This window comes from Polypterus senegalus, chromosome 18, assembly GCF_016835505.1.
Source record: "Polypterus senegalus isolate Bchr_013 chromosome 18, ASM1683550v1, whole genome shotgun sequence".
Lineage (NCBI taxonomy): Eukaryota > Metazoa > Chordata > Cladistia > Polypteriformes > Polypteridae > Polypterus > Polypterus senegalus.
Window position 1 is genome coordinate 48,590,957 of NC_053171.1, and position 21,365 is coordinate 48,612,321.

Consider the following 21,365-nt stretch of genomic DNA (forward strand, 5'->3'; position numbering starts at 1 on the left):
TTTTAAATTGGTTCAACTAATTTGTTTTTCTAACTGGCATCCCATCTACAATTAATAAAAAAAAGTTTGTTTTTTTTTTTAAATGAAAGTATCAGGATGCTTTTGTATGTGGCAGAGCAGCCAAGGTGATCCAATCAAATTCTTTAAATAATAATGGTTGGGGTCAAGCTGTTAATTAAAAAATCAGTTAGTACAGACTTGGAATATTAAAATGCAATATGAGCAATATTCACAGAAAGTGTGCTACAGGCTGGAAGACTGTGCCAAGGGACAACCCCAAAACAACACATCACAATTCCCAGTCAGTAAAAAATATGGACATTCACTTATTATTCTTATGGTATTACTGCACACCTAATGTATTATTTTCATGCCTTGGTTTATTTTTTGAAATGATCACAAAAATGCATTGTATTGTTAGCATTCTTTGTTCTTCCCTTAGGCTTCCGATCTGCTCATGATGAGGTCTGCTAGTTAGGAAGTCCAAAAACCAGTTGCAGAGGGTGGTACCGAGTTCCATGTCTAGTAGCTTAGTGATACCACATTGGCATAGCCATTTTAATTATCCAGGTGTGCCGGCATTCCATGCAATGCAATGTATTTGATGTCCTTTGTGTAGAAGTTGTGACAACATGCAAACTGGAGGCAGTGTAGACTCTCTATAATACTTCGTTTAATGTGTCTCAAAAACAGTATCTCACAGAATTTCATTAAAACGGGAAAGACCATTACGGTACTGCTGTCATTGAAATAGGCTGCCTTTATTCTCTTTGACAATTGGTGAAAGGTGTGAAACACAGATTCTCTTGGGCATTATACATGTTTGTTAAAACCCCAATTAACAGGTTACTAAAAGCTTTTAACAGGCTTTTTTAAAATGCACCCTGAAATTCCATTTGAACTAGCTGCCTTATGGAAGTTCACTCATGTGCATGAAAGGAGCCATGGATGATCAGAGTAGCAGTCGTAGTGGCATTGGATGGCAGCTAAAAAAGGAAACAGCCTTCATTAAACTTTACGTGAAGGAGGGAGTGGAAGACGCTGCATTTCTCAATGTACACTATAGTTTACCAGCACCAGTGATGATAAAATGAATGCTGAATAATGAAAAGAAAAAAAAAACAAAAAAACAAAATCACACTAAATAGTAAGGATAGGCTCCAGCTGCCTTGCGACTTTACCCTCTTTAAGCAGAACAAGGAAATGGATGGATGTTTACTTACTGAGGGGAGATTACTGTTTAATTAATCTTGACAAAACAGGGTCATCTGCTGGGAAATGGGCCCCACTTGCCCTTAATGCCGAGATGCCTTTGTCTCTGCAACTTTACTAAGTAATTTATTGCATAAATATTCCAGACATGTTAAGAATTTTAAGTTTTTGACACACACAGTGAAGCCTCAACCTTGCCCTCCAAAGATGTGGTGTGTGAGGAAGTGTTAACCTGGATGTAGATAGCTTTTACTAGTTTTTAAATATTTTACATGGAACATATAGTATTTTCCTAAAATAGCTAAAGAATATGAAATTTAAATTTGTTGGCTAATTCTAGACTTTTGCAATGTCAGTAAAGAAACTGATGAATGAAGTCAAACAAAAAGCAAACATGAATTCATATAAAGTAAAAACTATGAAAAAACTAAATTGTCAATTAAGCCTGAACATGCATAAAATTTCATTGAGGTACCCATTGAAACATCTCACCTGCTCAATTCGACCCTTCCGTAGTTCTAAGACTGCTAGATTATTATATGCTTCGGCGTGGTCATTATTGTTGGCCAAGGCCAATTTAAAGCACTGGTATGCTAGATTTGAATCCCCAATGCCCTGTGAAGTAAAATGAGGAAAAATTGTAAGTATTGGAATAGAGATTTGTAATGGTACATCTTTCAGTAGAATGTTAAAACAAACAGCTTTCTGAGCAAATTTATTGCAATACTTTAATGTTTATTCAAATTGTAATGCAGCAAATAAGATTATACCATAGAGAAGGGCAGAAAACTGGAAAGAAATGATATGCACATACAGTTTGGTCATCATTTACTGCATAACTGTACAAATTAGTTAAACTTTGTTACCATGACCTATTACTATTGAATTAATAATCAAAACATCTTAGTAAAATACTAATTAAATATTAGAGACCAATAATGTAGATTCATAACACACAATAAACTCTTTGAAAAATAGAGTTTCTTTATTCCCTTTGAGATTACAGTGTCACATTAAGTACAATGTCAAAGCCATAAGATCTGCTTTTGAATATACTGTATGATCTAACTGATAATTAGCAACTTCAAATATTCTTTGAAAAAGGCTTCCAGAGATGGCACATACTGTTTAGAATTTAATGTACAGTTTTACAATCTAATTGTGCTCTAATGTTCAGTTTAGTTGCACTATTCAGCAGAGACAAAATATGATATTCAGCAGAGCTGTAAGACTCAGACGTGTTCTTTGTTACAAATTAGAACTGAAATTATTTAAGATGTGGCTAGTTTCTCTCACAAAGTATGCCTTTAACATACTGCCCTTCTGCATTTGTGTCTAGATGCATTTTATCCTGAATAAATATCATTTTGTTAACTATATATAATTAATTAATTGCGTGCATTATTGTCCACATATAGCTAAGATTTAAGGATTATTACTTGCTTTTTTACCTTAGTTAAATATGCAAACAAGGCTTCTAATATAGTACAAATAAATAGCAAATTTATGCTAAATTTATTTGTGTGGATGGTAATCGGTAACCGCCATTAAACTATTTTATACTGTAAATTCTGTCTTAATGTAAATAGTGGCTGTCTACGGTGATTATTCCTATTAATCCACTCCTTAAAATTTAGTTTTTAGTTTCATCATTTAAAGTATTCTCAAGTATAAACACCAAAATTAAGCTTTTAAATATTAATTAAATAAATAAAAAACACAACATTACCACACATTGAAATACATTTATTTTTGGATTACATACAATTGCCACATGCCCCAGATTGTACCAAACATCCGCTACTTCTTCATCATTTGCAGCTAGTGAAAGGGCTCTTTCAAATGAGCTTAAAGTCATATCATACTGCTGGGCATAAAAGCAACAAAGACCCAAGTTGTTGTACAGCTGACAGTTGTAAACTCCCATCTGCAACAGTCGTCTGAATCAGAAAAAAGAAATTTGCTTAATTACACTGAACTAAAAGACAGTTTTCATTTGGCATACTAATTAATATCCACAAAGTGCTATCCTGGACTGTTTCCAAATACTGTACTGAAATTCATACAGAATTTATTTTAAATTCTGAGCAGGTCAGCCTAATGAAAAATAAATGTTGTTTCTTAGTAGAAAAAATAAAGCAGCAAAAAACTGAAAAAATATTACTAATATTAGGATGGGCTTTATCTAAACTGTATATGGCATTCACAAAGAAAAGAACCTGCATATATTTAGTTAATCTAACTACATATTCATTTGCCATTTATATATTTTATATTTTTTATGTCAACAAAATAATAGACAGCTTGAAGCTGAACCAGCAGGAAAAACTGCAAGGCAGGTGCTCATCTTAAAAGGCAAACACCAGTAAAAATTAATCAGTGGAGAAATTTCTGGAGTAAACCAAAGCTGTCTGATGATAAACAACAAGTAAATTCTGTATATATAGCACTTTATAAAAGCAAGGCAGATCAGCACCTGTTAAACAAATGACTAAATTTTTGTGCAAATGATTTCTTGCCAAGTTCTTTATATTTTTCTAAGTACAGTAAAAATGTTCAAAATGTAATTTTAAATATGTTCTGTAAATTTTGTTGAACTTTACACTAGGTGCTCTAATTATCAGTTAAACAGAGTAGTTTTTCATTCTGGATAGTGTCAAAACGGCAATTGAGAGTTACTTTTTGTCCAAAAAATGTTTTATTTGTTTATTTATGTGAATTAACTATTTCCAGCTAATAGACATCATGAACCCATGGTTTGTCACTATCTAAGTGGTGATGTTCATATAACTTATTAGCAAATCTAAATTGGTTCGTGCCTGAACTAAGTGCTGTTAGGAAAGGCTCTGGTTCCCTTAAAGTATTTAATTGCTTAACCAGTTATAAGAATGGATCAATTGAAGGAATTTGAATGCTTTTGTATTTTTTTTTATTTAAGTATTCTTCTATTAATAAGCCAAGAGTACTGTACAACATTATAAACATTGTGATGTAAAAAAAATGCAATAAGAAACAAACCATGCAATAAATAAACATATATATATATATATATATATATATATATATATATCAATCAATCAGCTTAGTTGGCATTCTAAGAGTTTCCACAGTGCATTAACAGCTTTAACTATTTTGCTTACCTATAAAACCGCAAGGCAATTTCAGGCTGATCTGTATAAAAATGATTGCTTCCTATACAAGCAATTGCTTCAACATGAGTATTATCTTGTTTAAGCACCTCTTTATAATATTCTGTGGCAGAGGTGATGTTATTCATCTCCTGGTAAAATACGAAAAGTAAAACAAAAGATTGGCTAAATTATGTAAGCCCATTTCATTTATGTCTCATTTTTATGATAAACAAGTCTAATTTAATATAATACTTGTTATACAGTCCAACAAATGCTTGATATTATTTCAGCTACTGATAAAATGTTGAAACACTTAACAATACTTATATATGTAATAATGTGTCTATCCTTTTACACTGACACATGAAAACAACATTGAAGAGTTCAACTGAATCATTTATTTGTAAACTAAGTGTAAAATAAAATTCCTCATATGGATTGTCATTGTTATATAGGGATCAAATAATACTGACACCAGCAGTTAGTTTAAAAGAAATCATTACTAAAAGAGGGAGATTTTGTACTTGCACATTAGATATTGCTGAAAATGACCTATAATGCATGGAAGTTATGTTTCTAGTTGCATTGTCAAATTACCAGTGTAAGATTTCTAAATCTATTATAAACACACATTCATGTTTAATAATTAAAGAAAAACTGGATAATAAATGGATTACTGATATGTCATGAAATGAAATACCACACTGTAACAACGCTGAAGACAAAGAGAACATAAAATGTATGGATAACTGATGAGTATGTTGTTAAATTTTAGCCAGCCGTGCAACAGAACTTAATTGGTTTGCATGAAACACAAATGCATAAGGTTTAGTGAATCTTATCACTAATAAAGACTCATTCCTAGAGCAGAGGTAGAAGTGACTAGACTATATTAGCTGGTATTGTCAGGTTCTTTAATGTGCAGTTGGGAAGGAACATTTATTTAGGAAATATGAGTTTCAGTATGTTCAAAAACTAATATATTGATGAACAAACAGAAAACATCAATGAAAGCCTATGGCTGGATAACATGCCTCATAAATCCTGGCTATTCCTGTAAGCAGTGTAACTTCTCCAGGAAAGACATCTAGACCTTGCTTCAGAAGGTTTAAAGCTGCTAATGGCTGGTCCAGCCGTATGTACACCTGTTGAAATTAATGACATTATGTTAAAAACACATAAACACTGATACACTTCTTAAAGTAAAGGAAGATTTATTTTAATTTAATACATTTCAGAAATAAAAATTCACATTTTGTCATCAGGAAAATAGTGGATTTTTAGCATTATGTGGATTCCAAGAAGTCTGATTAGATTGTCAGTATCAAGCACTTTTAAAACATTACTCATACAAGAATAATGTTACAATTGTAAAAACATTCAAAGTCATTAGAGAGGTATGATGATGCAGAGGTCAACACTGCTGCCTCATACATTCAAAGTCCTCGATTGAACTCCCATGTTAAGGAGCTGTCTGTGTGTGTTTTTCTCTGATTACTTCAGTTTTCTTCCTTCATCCCCAGAGATAATAACAGTACATTGATGGCCAATTTGAAATTGGCCCAGTGGGATTTTGCATGTGAATGGGCCCTGCAATTGACTAGCATTTGTCCAGAGTTGGTTTCTGCATTATTCTTATTACTGATAAAATAGACTCCTCCCATGAACCTGATTTGGATAAGGAAGTATGAGAGTATTTATGTAAATATTACACTAGTTAATGTTTAGAATGTAAATGTGGTGAAACGCAAAATCAAATAGCATCATCTGTAATATGTATGCCAAGTACCATACCAGGGGCCCTAGTTCAATCCTTACAGAAATTATCCACAGAAATTAAAAAGATAGCACACCTTACAAAAGAGAATTAAAATGAAACCAACTGAAAAAGAAGCTGTATAAAATACTGATTTACTGCTTGACTGAAGAACTATTATGTACAAGTTGATTATCCAAATAATAAAAATGTTTTTTTTTCAAACAGGTAAGATTTAACTTAACCAAGGTTTTTTTGGTTACTCCTCAAACAAGAAAAAGGTAAAAAAAAAAAAAGTAAAGCAATAAATACATGATATGATCTACAGTATATGTTTTTTGTAATCATAAGGAAGTATACTAAGAAGGTAATGCGTATACAGTACATCTATTAAAAGAATTACTGTATTTATGCAACCATTACCGGAACCTAATTAAACTAATCACAGTACTTGTAGTATCTGACGCACATCCACAATCATGCATACTAAGTCATATTTAGAGTCACCAACCAACTTAACACACATTTTTAGGGATACGATTGAAAACCAGAGTACTATGTGAAAAAGAATATCATGCCAACTCTCCACACATACCAATTGCCACTAATTCATTCTACAGGCTGCATGTATTTATCCCTCATTATAAAAATATTTTCATTTAACATTTTTTTTAATTGAAATTAAATTTCTGTATTTCAGTTAATAGGCTTTTTCTCACTTGGTTGATAAACCACTCAGTTCTTACAAAAATAATACCTTTGTCAAAAAGAGAAATGTATCAACCATATCCTGTTGTTTCAGTGCAGATTTAAATTGTTTTTCTGCTTCACGGAGCAACCCAAGCCTGAGGAGATATAATAAATGTAAAAACAATTAGTGTCAAAAAAGTCACGTACTTAATTGAAATATTATAAATTTACTACATCAATTAAACAATATAGGTTTGTATGGCTGGTTAGGATGCCAAGGGCAAAAAGAATCATTGTGAACGGTAAAGAGGATAAAATACAGAGAAAAGGCCATTTAAAAGGCAAAAAACTCTGACATTTGGAGATCTTGCTCTTTCAGCCAGTGGGAAAAGGGCCACTGATCACATTAAGTCCTGACATGGAGAAAACTATAAAAGGTGCATTATTCTTGTTGTAAGCCCAACAAATAACCAGTATAAACATTTTGCTGTGGGCATACTTTATGAAACTATTCTTAGGCACCTCTCTATTTAAAGAAAATGCTTAAAAATATATTTGTTCCAGGGGTCAGTGTAGATCACAGGGAAACTTTGGATTTTGTAGGACGTCTCTGGCAGCAGAAGTTATTGCAGGAAAATTCAGAAATAACACTGAGGTGAAACTAAAAAGTTTGCTTGCTACCACTAATAAGTACACTAAGAAGCTTAGTTGGTGCAGAGAATCACTATCAGATACATAAAAATATTATGGGTAGCAGAGACCTTTGGTGGGTAGTTGGAGATTGGTGAGCGGGCAAAAGAAACAATGAATGTACAACTTAGCTTCTCTTTTTATTCAATTGCAATACTAGACAATACAAAGATACTACTGAAACAAAAACTGATGCTGTATAAGTAGGGATATTATTAAGCATTACTCTATATACCTTTAATGATACATGTTTAGGCACCATGTACTGTATAATATATTTAACTATAACCTAAAGTTGATAATATTTTAAAATTGTTTTGACAAAAAACAGTTAAAATAGTTATTACAGTATTTCTAATATCTCTGTAAAAGTTTATAAGGCTTTTTATATCTTTTTTTGCTAATTTATTTTAGAATTTACTTCTTCTGTGAAAGGCACTATATAGCACCTGACCTGACACAGAGTGGACACAGGAGGCACGTCTAAAATACAAAGACTTTTATTTCTCTTCAGCTGGGGGGACGTCTTCCCCGTAATCCCCCCAGCCACAACACAGTCCCAAGCACCAGTACCGCACAAGCACTTTTTACTTCCTTGGCACCACCACTCCTCCCTAGCAACCTTGTCCTCTTCCACCCGACTCTGGCCGATGAGTGGTGGTTGCTGGCTCCCTTTTATAGGTCACCTGGAAGTGCTCCAGGTGTTTGATCACCAATATCCGGCGGCACTTCCAGGTGTGATGAAGCTGTTGCCCACACAGGCTCAGGAGTCCCAAACACAGCAGCCCCTGGAGGTACCTGCGGGACCCAACAGGGCTGCCCCCAACTCCAATTCCCAGGGAGCCCTGTGGGAAACTGAGGCACTACACCAGCCCAGGGGGGCGGCCATCTAGCGTCCAGGGGGAGGTATTGCACTGTCCAGGGCTGCTCCCCCTGAATACAGTGTGCAGGGGTGTCCCAGCTGGGCATGGACGCCAAGCGCCTGTCACACTTCTTATAATGTACTTTGATGGAGGTCAATGACTTACAAAAGCATTTATCCTCCCTTCCTAGTTATTCTTAGAAATTAATTACATAAAAGAGATGTTCAATAGATTTGTTGTTAGCCGGGCCTAGCAAGACAGGGATGGCTACATCCTTTTTTTTTGTACTTTAAAATTTTTTATTTCAGCCTGGAAATAATCCTAAACACTGAAAGTGCTCATTTGGCACTAGAAACAGTATAATCTACATAACCATTCTGGTGAATGTTTACACTTTTTATTGTACAAATTTTCTAGATAATAATAATGAAATATGGGCCAAGAACTAAAGTCTTGAAGTCTAATGGTGGCTACTGGTTTTTCTAGTAACCAGTCCTAATCAGTGACTTAATTAACAAAAATAATAAAATAGAAGTCTCAGTTAATTTAATGATTTTTTTCTGTGTTCTTACAGTAAATTTTTTAGCTTATATTTTTTTCTAAAAAATTCTTTAGCAGCATTCATTTACATGGCCTTCTAGCAATCTGTATTTACATAAGTTTATTCTGTGTATGTGAGGTGATCATGCTTTTGAGTGTATGTTTTTACTAGAAACAAAAATGACAGTGTGTTCTTCTTTGGAGCAACAAACAATTGTTATTTCTAACTATACCTCTTTATCAGAAACCAATACTGTATATTACTTGAAAACAACATAAATCTTGTGAAAAGCATGCTGCTCCTCAGTGCAAATCTGGGAAAAAAATAATGAAACTAACTAAATTGTTCTTCTCCAGGCTTAAATTAGTCAGTCATTATGAGGATAATTGCAACTACACTGTGAAGTCACTGCAGGCATTCACTACTAACACCACCCATCTATGGTACAGTAACACATATGTTCCCAAACAAATAAACATCTACATTGCTATTTAGAGTCATAACTATTTGCTCAGTATTGCATTTTACAGAAAGTGTTTAGTTCAATAACATAAAAGTCATAAACTCTGGAAAGGATGAATTACCTGTAGTAACATTTGCCAAGCTGTACCTTCCACCACCAGTCTTTGAACTGTGCATGCTCAGTAGACAGGGCTGCAAGCTCCAGTGCCTAATTTGTAGATAAAATTAAAAATATTACAAAAATAAGATTAAAAAAAATTGGTTTTAATATCTTCACATTTCTACTCCTATTTTCATATATTATACTGTGAGCCATGTGCCTTATAAGACAGCCTGCTGAATCCTCTTCGTGTCTTGACAAAAAATTAATAAATACTCAAAGACTAAAGAAACATTACTTAACATTATGATTTGTTTCAGTATTATACTAAAATAGTAATATAACCAGCTAACACTGTAAAATGGTATTAAGTTCTAAATCATCTTTGGGCCACAAACACTGTCAAACTTGGTTAAAGCCCCTGACACTCTAGTCCACAACTGCAACTTAAAACTTCCACAGATTTTAACTCTACATCAGATCAGGTACATCATTAATAATTTCATGTTTTAAAAATATGAACTACATTTAACAATAGAACCTTCACAAGCAATAACTAACAATAACACATCAATTGATAGAATTTTTACAACACTTGAGTCTGTCAGTGAATGTATGTCCTAAAACATACCTGAATGTTATACCAGGTGTACATTTTTTGGATTGTTTTTTGCCTGAATCTAACCTAAGGTACTTTTTCTCATGTAACCTAATGCACTAATTCATGTCTATGACTTTTTCCCCTTTGCATTTCACAGATTTAAGATTTATTTAACCTTTTCATATTTTTGCTGTAGTCATCAAACTGTCCATAAAGTATTGTAATTGTACATTAATTAGCTATACAATTGGGGACTTTTTACACATTTTCAAAATTTTCCAACAAATCACTTCCAGTTAAAATAGTACACCACTATGTTATTTTCAATTAAAATATATCTTCTAATATTTTTTGAAGAGCCCAAAGTGTCATTATCTCCATATAGTGGGCATTTTTGGTGAGGCAATCAGAGGCTTTAGCCCCTGATCTGTTTTAAGGAATATACAAGAATAATATCTTTAAGCTCCCTGTTTTTTTGTCGATCCTATTTGATACAGCCCCAATCACAGTGCGAAAGGCCATGAATGACACTGCACACTCTTTTTATATGTAGAGTAAGCAATTATGAAACTTCAAGTGGGAAGTTCTTCGATTTTATACATTCTGTGGATGATTGTAAAACTTCAAGGGACCTCCCTTGCTCTTTAATATTTTAATCCAAGTAAGACTTGCAAATATCATACAGGGGGTTAAGAGCCTGATCTCTGAAATTCCTAATGATTGAACCTATCCCCATATATATTAGTTTACTAATGTCTAATATTTTTGAATACAGTTTCTTTTAAGTAAAAGGATTATGTGTTCTCAGATCTTTATATATTTTCACATTTCTAGAAAATAGAAAATACTAACTTCAAGGATATGTGACATTCTACTTCCAAAGGTGGAATTTTGCCACTTTCCAGAAGTTTCACTTCAAAGTTTATTTGTAACTGACACTTCATTAGTTTAAAATTCTTTGACACAGTAAAATGGGACAATTATGCTTAGTATAAAAAGAATGGGGCGGCACGGTGGCGCAGTGGTAGCGCTGCTGCCTCGCAGTTAGGGGACCCGGGTTCGCTTCCCGGGTCCTCCCTGCGGGAGTTTGCATGTTCTCCCGTGTCTGCGTGGTTTCCTCCGGCGCCCGGTTTCCTCCCACAATCCAAAGACATGCAGGTTAGGTGGATTGGCGATTCTAAATTGGCCCTAGTGTGTGCTTGGTGTGTGGGTGTGTTTGTGTGTGTCCTGCGGTGGGTTGGCACCCTGCCCAGGATTGGTTCCTGCCTTGTGCCCTGTGTTGGCTGGGATTGGCTCCAGCAGACCCCCGTGACCCTGTATTCGGATTCAGCGGGTTGGAAAATGGATGGATGGATAAAAAGAATGCAAAAAGAAAACCAAGCATACAATGAAACATATTACTTACAGTAAAACATGGAAAAGAATCATGACTTACATTTTTAACATCATTTTCATGATGAAAGATATATTCAAATAAAGCCTTTAAAAAAACACAAAAAGGATTAAAAGGTTTATGTACACATATATAACATTTTTTCCAGTAGGCAATGCACACAAACAAGAAAGGTGAATAAATTACTTGGTTATGTGGTTAAAAACGTTTATATAATAATCAAAGGAAGCTGTACTCAAATGCTATAATATGCTAGGGGCATGCAAATTTACTCACAGGGAGCAATAAAACACTGTCTATCTCTTTATCTATCCATCTAAAAAGACACAGATCTCTAGAACATATGCAGGGAAAACCAACTAAGTGTATGCTAGACTAAACAGCATGTCTTATTTAAACTGGATAAGGTAACTGAACCTCTTTAGTCTTGAATGGAGACAACTACATTTCGACTTACATCAGGTCTTGGCACAGCAGAATGCTTTCAGTAATGAACAACAACTTAGGAAATGTAAAGAATGTACAGAAAGACAGGAGCCAGTTGTTTTAAGAATCTTGCATAAAAACACAGAGTATTCAAATTTATTGGAGACACAGAAAGCTTTTAAAAATATATAATTAAGTTGAGCACACAGTAGTAGGGCTGGAGAAATAGGAATCCTGGTTCATGGGGCTGTCCCCTTTGAAGCGAAAGAGATAGTGCCAGATCCTGGTGGGAGACAAGACTTCAGTATTACTTAATGCATTTTAACTCTCATGAAAGTTCAGATGTGAAAGTGAGCTTGAACTTGTTAGTGTGCATCCTGCCACAGATCATTAAGAGCAAATGTGCCTTGAAAACTTTGGTGCAATGATATGTTTTAACTATTTCACAAGCCTGGCTGTCACAAAGGTGCACAAAAACAGATAATAGAGAATGCCCTAATCATACTGCCACCTAAGAATATTGTAGTAGGAAGAGCTAAAATAATTGAAATAGTATGAATGTGTATGACTTTCTCAGGATCTAATTCAGTCTTTCAGAAAAAAAATGCAATGTGCAACACTGAAAAAGTGAATAGCGAACTTTAATTTCAACAAAATAAAAGAAAGTTTTTTCTGGAAGGAAACTAATGGTTTAGTGGTAAAAATGTAACTAACCATGTCAATTGTTAAAAGTGGGTACATTGCAATGTAAAGAATTGAATAAAGGGGATGCTAAAATAACTTTGCCATCAGCTAGCCAAATGAACTAGAGAAACAGAATGGTTTGTTGCTGAAAATATTTTGGTGTTTTTACCATTCTTGAAAATAAAATACAGTACATAAAAACATACATCTTACCTTTGATAAGTTTGGTTTTTGAGCATACTTTGCTAGATTCAATCTGGACAGGTTTATGAAAGGACCATCAGGACTTGTAAGCATGGACGCCTTTACAAAAATAACCAAAATATAAAATCATTTGTTAACATGCTTATAAATGAATAAAGCAGGTAATTTGTTTTTAGGTTTTTAATGGACATGGACTAAAGCCTTAATCATGTACCGTTCCCAGTCTAACATATCTTCCAGAAGCACTAGATACAGGTCTTGCAGTGTGAGCAGTCCGTGGTGTCTTGATTGCTTGTTCCATGGTGCCAGGTCTCCCCGATTGTGTGCTGGGCCGAACAAATCCAGTAATTGGCCTCCCTGCATGTGTCACCGGTCTGAAAAAATATGACAATATGACACATTAGACATGCTTTAAATTGTTATGGTGAACATACTGTACAAACAATTTATTCTATAATTACAAAAACGATGCAGATTGTTGATAATTTTAATATGACAACCTTTATTATAGAAGGCACGACAACAAAAAATACATATCTGCAGAAAATCTTTTAAGTGGTAAAAACAGATCCATTCATTCAATTAAATGTCTTTTGAAAATAAATTCATCATTAATAAAGATATCTTGAGAACAGAAATGAATTTTAAAATTGAGATACCAGTTACATTTCTGCATTAAAGGACAGTGGGGCACATCCCTATAAAATGTTGTGCAACATAAGTAATAAGCTTCCTTCACTGATGTTATTAAAAATGGGTTAAAAACCCTCAATTTTTTTCTGCAATTTTCTATCATATACTCAATGTAATTATTTATCTAGAAAAATATTTATTTTTGTAGTATGTGAAATTAGTTTTGTGCTGGCTTCTCTAAGCCTGTTTCCGGCTGAGTGGTAGGACCAATTGAACCTGCAGTGTTCTTTATACCATTGGGGGTGTGTGGGTGTGCATGTTCAAATTAAACATTATAGTTTAGAGACGGAGCTTCCAGGTTGTACTACTGAGTACCACCTGTTGATGTGTTGTTGTTCTTTTTTTTTTGCTTTTGTTTTTTTCGTAATCACGTTTGCAATTCTGGTTCACGATTATGACAATTGAGACCACTAGTGAAGAGGTATGAACAATCCAGTATCATTTGCTCCCTTAAAGGTGGTCACAATAATTTAAAATAAGGTAAGGAAATCAATACTTGGAATAACATTATCCTACATCTTGATTTTCGTCTACCACTGAGTAGGACCCACTAAACTTGAAAAAACCACCAAAGAAGCCTATCTGTGTTCCATTGAATTTGTGGAAAAGAAGCTAGCAGTATGATACTGCTATTTTGAAGAAGCACAGAACCTTGTTGTAGAAAGAACAGGCATGGAGAAAATCGTCTTTTTACTTTCAACACCTGGCCACACAGTCGTTATCGCTGATACCAGATATTCAGTGTGCAGTTTTAGTTGTGCAGGGATGTTTAGTCTGCGTACTCTTTAAGTTATTGTGGCCTATACTTTTTTATGTCTAAGGTTTTTATATTCTAAACATGAGGTGTTGCTTTTTTGGTTTAGTCGGTTCACAGTCAACAGAATTTTGCAGATGAGTGGGTTGGCTGTAAGGCACTCACTTTACTTGTATTTCAATCTATATGGCTGTAGTTTCTCAGATAATGACAGTATCAGAGGGTATCACAATATTGTTATACCAACTGAGACAGACCAGGTACCAGCTTCCCATTGTATGGCCCCACCAGAATTCTCACGTCAAAAATACCACTGCTTTGCATGAAAGGTATTTGTAATAAAGAAAACACAAAACATGCAGCCCTAGGATATTCTTTCCAGTCATTGCATTAACTAATGTTATTATTAATCTACCTGACTGCTGGACTTGGACCACCTCCCTGACTTGTGCCTGGAAGCTTGAGCGATGTACCAGGGCCTGAAAAGAAGAAATGAAATAGTTCTAATATACTGTAATATATACACTTTATATTCACATACACAGTATTGTGTAATATTCTTAGTCATATGTAAAACAAAATATATAAAGCAAAGATGCTTTTAAAAATAATGAAAAGTTTCTAGAGTAGTGAAAAGTAAAAATGTTAAAAATCAGTATTTGCTCTTTGCTTTTAAAACTACATCCTTACTGTTAGGTACACTGGTGTGCAATTTCATTAGTTTTCACTTGTACTTCTCAGCATTGAGGATTCTATTAATTCTTACAAGATTATCAACTACATTTGCAGAGTGCAACCTGAAACCATCCAGATCGTGGTGGGAGACAAGACTTCAGTATTACTATTATTAGGGAACCTCTGTTTTGCTTGAATATTAGTTGCAGGCACTCATCCATGTAGCACTCTGTTACTCTTTTACAGACAAACTGCCTCCTCTTTTAGCTAAAAACTTTCAAAGTTTGACTCATTAGTCCAGAACACTTGTTGCCCTTGTTCAGAACCTGAGTCCTCGTGTGACGGTGAATATCTTAGCCTTTCTTTCCACTTTGAAAGAATGAGTTTCTGGTAACAGCTCTTACAAGAAGCCAACTTCTGTCAAGACTTTTCTGGACTGTAGAGGGTGTGATGCATGCTGATATAGGATGACCAACTTGCATCTTATTGCTATGCTCACTCTTGCCACTGTGCAGGAATTGATGATTTGAAGGTTAAACTATCATACCTTCCACATCCTCGCAGTTTAGTTTGGTTGCCCTTCTCCCAGTTTGATTCTTTCTACACTCTTTTCTGTTTTAGTTAATTGGCTTGAAGCAATCATCAAATTATTTCTTTGATTATAAAGTTATACTGGGCTTTACTTTACACTTACAAAGTAATCAAGTATTTACATTTGAAAGTGCTGTAGTACTTTATATGCTATTATATGTTACTTTCTTTAATGATATGCAGACATTTCTCTACAATATCAATAATGTCCTCTTTTCTAGTACTGACACACTAATGGAGAAAAACAAACAATTTAGTAAAAGGTAAAACATTTTTGATAACATTTTATAAAAAAAAATCTAGGGAGCCAAAGATTTTGCCCAGTACTATATATACATCCCCCAATGCAAAAGCTACTCTAATTATACTCATAACTTTAAGACATGGATACAAAAAAATGTAGTGTTACTACAATAGGACATTAAATAAAAAAATACATGTCATTATTACTCTTTGAAGTAGCATCTTTTTAAACTATATATATATATATATATATATATATATATATATATATGTTGACATGCTTAACATATTTTTAAAAAACACAAATTGTCTTGCAATAAGGCTACAGTATGTGAAAAAGTCTCCTTTATGTATGTCTGCTCACAATCAGCAAATAGTACAAATGTGTGAGAGGGGGTTGGATCCACTGATGCTGTAACACAAAAATCTCAAAAGTGGATTTCTCAAAACTTTTCAGCACAGTTTCATTTTTTTTTTAAGGTATCTCAAGCTTGCCGCATTTTGACAGCCAAGTATATATTGTACTTTCAGATAAGCACTCATTTGGTGCCAGTTCTTGCACACATAGGAGCCAACCTCTGTGACTTAAGAGGAAACCATATTTTGAATGCCATAAGAAGTGAAGTTATAAAGGTGGCAGAGTAATTAACAAAACAAAACTGAAGTATAATAAAACAACAGAGCAAGACAGTTTTGGCATAGGCTCCAAATGGTTTCATATATAATTCAAATTCACAAATGTGTGGCCAAAACATTAATTATTACTGTATTATCATTAATAAGGTATTACTATAATTAATAATGCACTGCTGCTACTATATAATAAGAAAATGTAGTTTCATGTAGAATAAAACCAATAGCAACAGCAATTCGCAAGCAACCAAATATTCTCATAATTGTGTATGGCAGCTGTAGAAGTACTCACGAGCCACTTGAGCAATTGCATGATCATCTAGCATCATTTCTGCAATTCCTTCTTGATCCACATCTACTTCATCCACATACACCATCTCTGTCAGAGCTCTTGTCTTTAAACTCCATGCTGCCTACAGACAGAGGCATAAGAAAATTAGCTTACCATATATTTTTTAAATATACCTCTAATGCAAAGAAAGATTTAAATATCAAATAGCATTTTTTTTATACTTTATTTGACCAAAGGAAAAAAGCAGGTCTAAGTGCTGTGACATAAATACACAAAATGAAATCCAAACCTGATTAATTCAGCAAAGAGCAAAATTGCACAAAATGCACATGCATCCAGAGAAATATTGAATGTACACATTAAAAATTAATCACATAATTTATCCTTCACAGTCTAAAGAGTGACCTCTGGTTAACATGTAAAATGATATCCTCAAAGCTTCAAAGTACACACATTGCAGAATAGGTATAAATTTCCTTTTGTAGTAAGGTAATTATTTTATACTCTTGCTTAGCAGCTTAAAGAGGGGAAAAATGATCCAATACAAGCAGTTGTTCAATAGATGATGGCAAGTATAATTGTTTAAAATCCAAAGTGGGCTATATTATAGAAAACAGCACTGAATGACTTCTTTTAGGTGGGTCATATTGGATTTAGACATAATCTTTTCTGTCACTGTCTTGCTTTAGTATGAGATTTAGGAGCAGTGGGATGTCTACTGAAAGTTTCAAGCAGTATGCAGTGAAAGATCATGATGCACTGTGTGTCTGACTGCGATAACCATGAGTTCCATAATACACTCTGTATGTGACTGGAATAGCAGAAAAAAGGGAAACATATCTAGCACTTGAAATGTTAAGTGCTAATGTTAGTTTAACTTTTTTTATTCATGAAAATAATGTAAAGATTATAAAAGTTCAAATCACATTTAAAATTTGATATATTTAAAATTTGATATATTAGTGTGAAAGAAATTTTTCAGAATTTGCAATAGCAGCAAACAGCTACAAAGCCTAACTACTACCATTCTTCACAGTTTTCCAGACCTACCTTTTCCAGATTAGAGATTTAGAGAGCTTAAGTCTGTCACAACAATAGCAGGCAAAAAAAAAGCAAATGGCTGTTAGACCCAACATCATTGCAGTTCAGCAAATCCTCAGACAAATACACACACATTCTCTCTCAAAATGGTTCAATTTAGAGTAGCAATCCAACCTCACAGCATGTCTTTGGATTATATTTGGAAAATATTTAGAATATAGGGTAAAACATGCAATCTCCACCGCATGAATGGAACTGGGGTCTAAGTATTTTGCTACCAAATATTCCACTATGCCACTGTTCTTCATTGTATGTCTTATATACTTGCAAATTGATTACAAGCATTTACATTGGCAGAGTTAATTGTTATATTCAAAAAATGGAACTTAAAAAGTAATTGTCACAGGTTTGTTTTAAATTTCAGGTATTTTGAAAAATACCTGAAATTTAATCAATACCATTTCAACTTTCTTTATTATTGGCAACGCTAATAGCACTATTTCAAACTAACCCATGACTTTGTTTTAACATCTTGCCGAGGGGTTCTCACAATTGCCTCTCCACATTTAAATTGCTTTAGTATTAAAATATTCTTACATGACGTCCCAAATAGAGGACAATTTATCGTTGATTCAACAGCAACCACAAAGATGAAGTTTTGGTTTTAGAAGAGATGGTTCTGTTAACTATAATGATTACCAGTTTACACCACATTGTAATGGCTATAATAAAGAAAACTAAAATGCGTGCTTTTCCATGATATATATGTATCTGTAGCCACTTTGGTTTTTCTCCCATATTTCTAAAGATGTAACATGTTAGGTTAACTGAAAACTCTAAATTGACATTGTAGGACTGTGAGCATACATGGATGTATGAGCAATGGATGACCTTGCTCCCAGACTTTTTCAGTGATGTATAGTTGTCTATGATTGATCACTTGTATTATATACCACAGCTGTCCATAAAAGACAGGAAATATATTGGTTATGGAACAGTTCATCGTTATGTATTTTAAATCACTTTTATGCGCAAGAATAGTTTGTACTTTGGAAAAGACTTCTTCAAAAAAATAAATAAAAACCATCGTTGAGTAAGTCCTAGAAAAGTTATAGAATGCTAGTGATGAAGAAGGAATCTGAAGACCTTGAATCACAGTTTTGAGTCGGACTGCTCTGTAAACCTTTACTTTATTGATATATTTCAGTAACTTTCTTTTTTAGGTCGTCTAGACTTTCTTTGGATCAAGGCATGGTGTGCTGTTTGTTGAGACCTTTTAGCCCACTTCTCTGTGTTGGAAAGGTTCTATTTAAGTGATGTTTAAATTCAGTAGGACTGTCAGCAAACAAGCCTGGGTGTGTCCAGTCTATCATTAAATCTGGTTTACTGGTTGATTGAGTAATAGATTGAGTAAAATTATGTTTTAACATGAGTGATACAGTTGTTGGTGAAGTTTATTTCCTTCAATCAATAAAATGATTATTCAAAAAAGATGCATCTTGTTCACTCAGGTTGTCTTTTGTAAATTATATTCAATTAACATCTTCACTAGTTATCATGATATACTGTATATGCAACCTTTTTATATTTTGAAAATTACTTTCATATAAAACACATTTTATTAAATTAGATTTTTTTAAGATTTACTATATTGGCAAATGTGAATTTAAATCTATTTGAAATGTATATATTTTTGATACCATTTTACTATTCTGTAAAGAAAATAATAAACTAAAATAAAGATTTAACTATACTGATTCATGACATACTTTTGAAATGAATCACAGAGACTTGGCTATCAATTGACTTTATCGTTTGCAAAGTATATATTTGGTAAGATCCGAGTACAAACTAGGATATGAAAATAACGCTGCCAATTGAAATGTAATTAATTTATCAAATTAGCATTTACTGCTGGACTGTGGGTGTACTCCATTGAGGATGTGAGTTCTGGAGGAAGAGGCTGCCACTGTTTGCACTGAATAAACACATTTTTGTGCCTAGTAATGATAAATAGTTTGTGTCATGAACAGTTTTAAATCATTCATGCTTAGAAAAATAACTTCTAAAATAACATCATTATATTTAAAGGCAGAAACGGGAATGAAAACACTGATGTTACAGATGATACCATTCTAACTAGCAAGAAATGGTTTAGTATTTACGATAACCACTATAACTGTCCCTTACCATCATACATTGCCACATGAGCAAACAGTTTATGTTCTCCCAGCATATGAACTGAAAATGTCACTAATGGGACTCATAGAGTCCCACTTCCCTATTTTTCCTGAATATACAAGCACACCTCTCTCCATTTACCTGAGCACAAATCAGCAGAAGGAGCAACTTTTTGCTCTGTAATACATACAGTATCTACGAGCCATTGGAAAGATACATAATAATTGGATGAATCAAGAAATGTTAAGGAATCTAACAAAAGCATCTATCAGCTTGCAGTGGAATTATAAATTAGCAATGGCCAAATGATGCAAAAGACTGAAAAGTCAAAGGGAAGAGTTAACTTGCAATGAGAACAGAAATAAAGGAAAGAAAACAAGCGCATAAAGAAAAAACACCTAAAAGTTCTTCCATTTCTTTCTACTAATAAGAATTAAATGTACAAATTGACTACTAAACAAGTCTATTATACATTGCTAAATAATATCATTATTAAAATATATAACACAATGTAATTCTTAAACCAATTATTAATATTTATTTAACAATTATTTCAAAGTTTACATTAATCTTGCGCATAAAATCAAACATACAATTTTTATTGAAGTTTGTGACAAAAACTAAAAATACTCATGATCAATTTTAAACATATTAAATATCCTTGCTACTCAGATCAAAAAGGAGCTGAAAATGTACTTTCCATTCCAAAGTATCCATTACCATCCATCCATCCATTTTCTAACCCGCTAAATCCGAATACAGGGTCACCCATCTTCCAAATACAGAAAACAAAATAGTGGGGAAATTAACAATGATGGTGATACGTCTTTTTTTTTTTTAAATCCAGCACTGCTAGAAAAAGCTTGGCCTCCCAGCAACCATAAAATAAATACGTGGGTTGGAAAATGCATGAATGAATGGAAACTGATAAGCTTGCAAAGTACCATCATAACAATTTCATTATTTAATTTAAAGAGATAATCTTCAGTTGCAACATGATGACTTTAAGCATTTACTAGCCTATATGTAACAAGATGCTTTTATATAGTATATGCATTTTTCACCACCTACTGCTACAGGATATTTTATACCTTATCTAAAACCCGGATCTCCATCTCCACATGTCCATTACTCCATATTCCAAATGAAGACAAAGTCATTATTTTAGAGAAAAGAATAATGTTGCAACAGACCTTTCTTACTTAGCGCTACTGGGATAAACTCTGACAGTCACAGACTAAGAATTGAATAAATGTGTTGGAAAATGGCTGGATGGATACTGGTCAGCTTGAAAAGTAATAACATTTTAAGTTGCTTCAGAGATATAAAAACTTCAGTCACAACATGATGACTTTACTACTTAGGCCACTATAATTTATACATTACTTTACACATTATGCATTATAAAGTACCAGTAACGGCGCAGTGAATACACCGGACTTGAGCATTCCTAGCTTTCATACTCTTTCTCTGTACATTTAGCATTCGTTTGCTCAAAGGTTGATGTGC

General features: G+C 33.6%; 1 protein-coding gene across 1 annotated transcript in view; it reads right to left on the reverse strand.

The window, feature by feature from the left end:
• Positions 1-21,365, reverse strand: part of ttc8 (tetratricopeptide repeat domain 8) — a 50,083-nt gene that overhangs the window by 5,757 nt on the left and 22,961 nt on the right. Inside the window, exons 2-12 of the mRNA XM_039741855.1 lie at positions 16,635-16,755; positions 14,616-14,679; positions 12,968-13,127; positions 12,763-12,852; positions 11,482-11,526; positions 9,468-9,553; positions 6,857-6,944; positions 5,378-5,488; positions 4,353-4,492; positions 2,978-3,152; positions 1,705-1,827 (exon numbers count right to left, since the gene is read on the reverse strand). Coding sequence (XP_039597789.1) covers positions 1,705-1,827; positions 2,978-3,152; positions 4,353-4,492; positions 5,378-5,488; positions 6,857-6,944; positions 9,468-9,553; positions 11,482-11,526; positions 12,763-12,852; positions 12,968-13,127; positions 14,616-14,679; positions 16,635-16,755 — 1,203 coding nt within the window. The remainder of the gene's footprint in view (positions 1-1,704; positions 1,828-2,977; positions 3,153-4,352; positions 4,493-5,377; positions 5,489-6,856; positions 6,945-9,467; positions 9,554-11,481; positions 11,527-12,762; positions 12,853-12,967; positions 13,128-14,615; positions 14,680-16,634; positions 16,756-21,365) is intronic.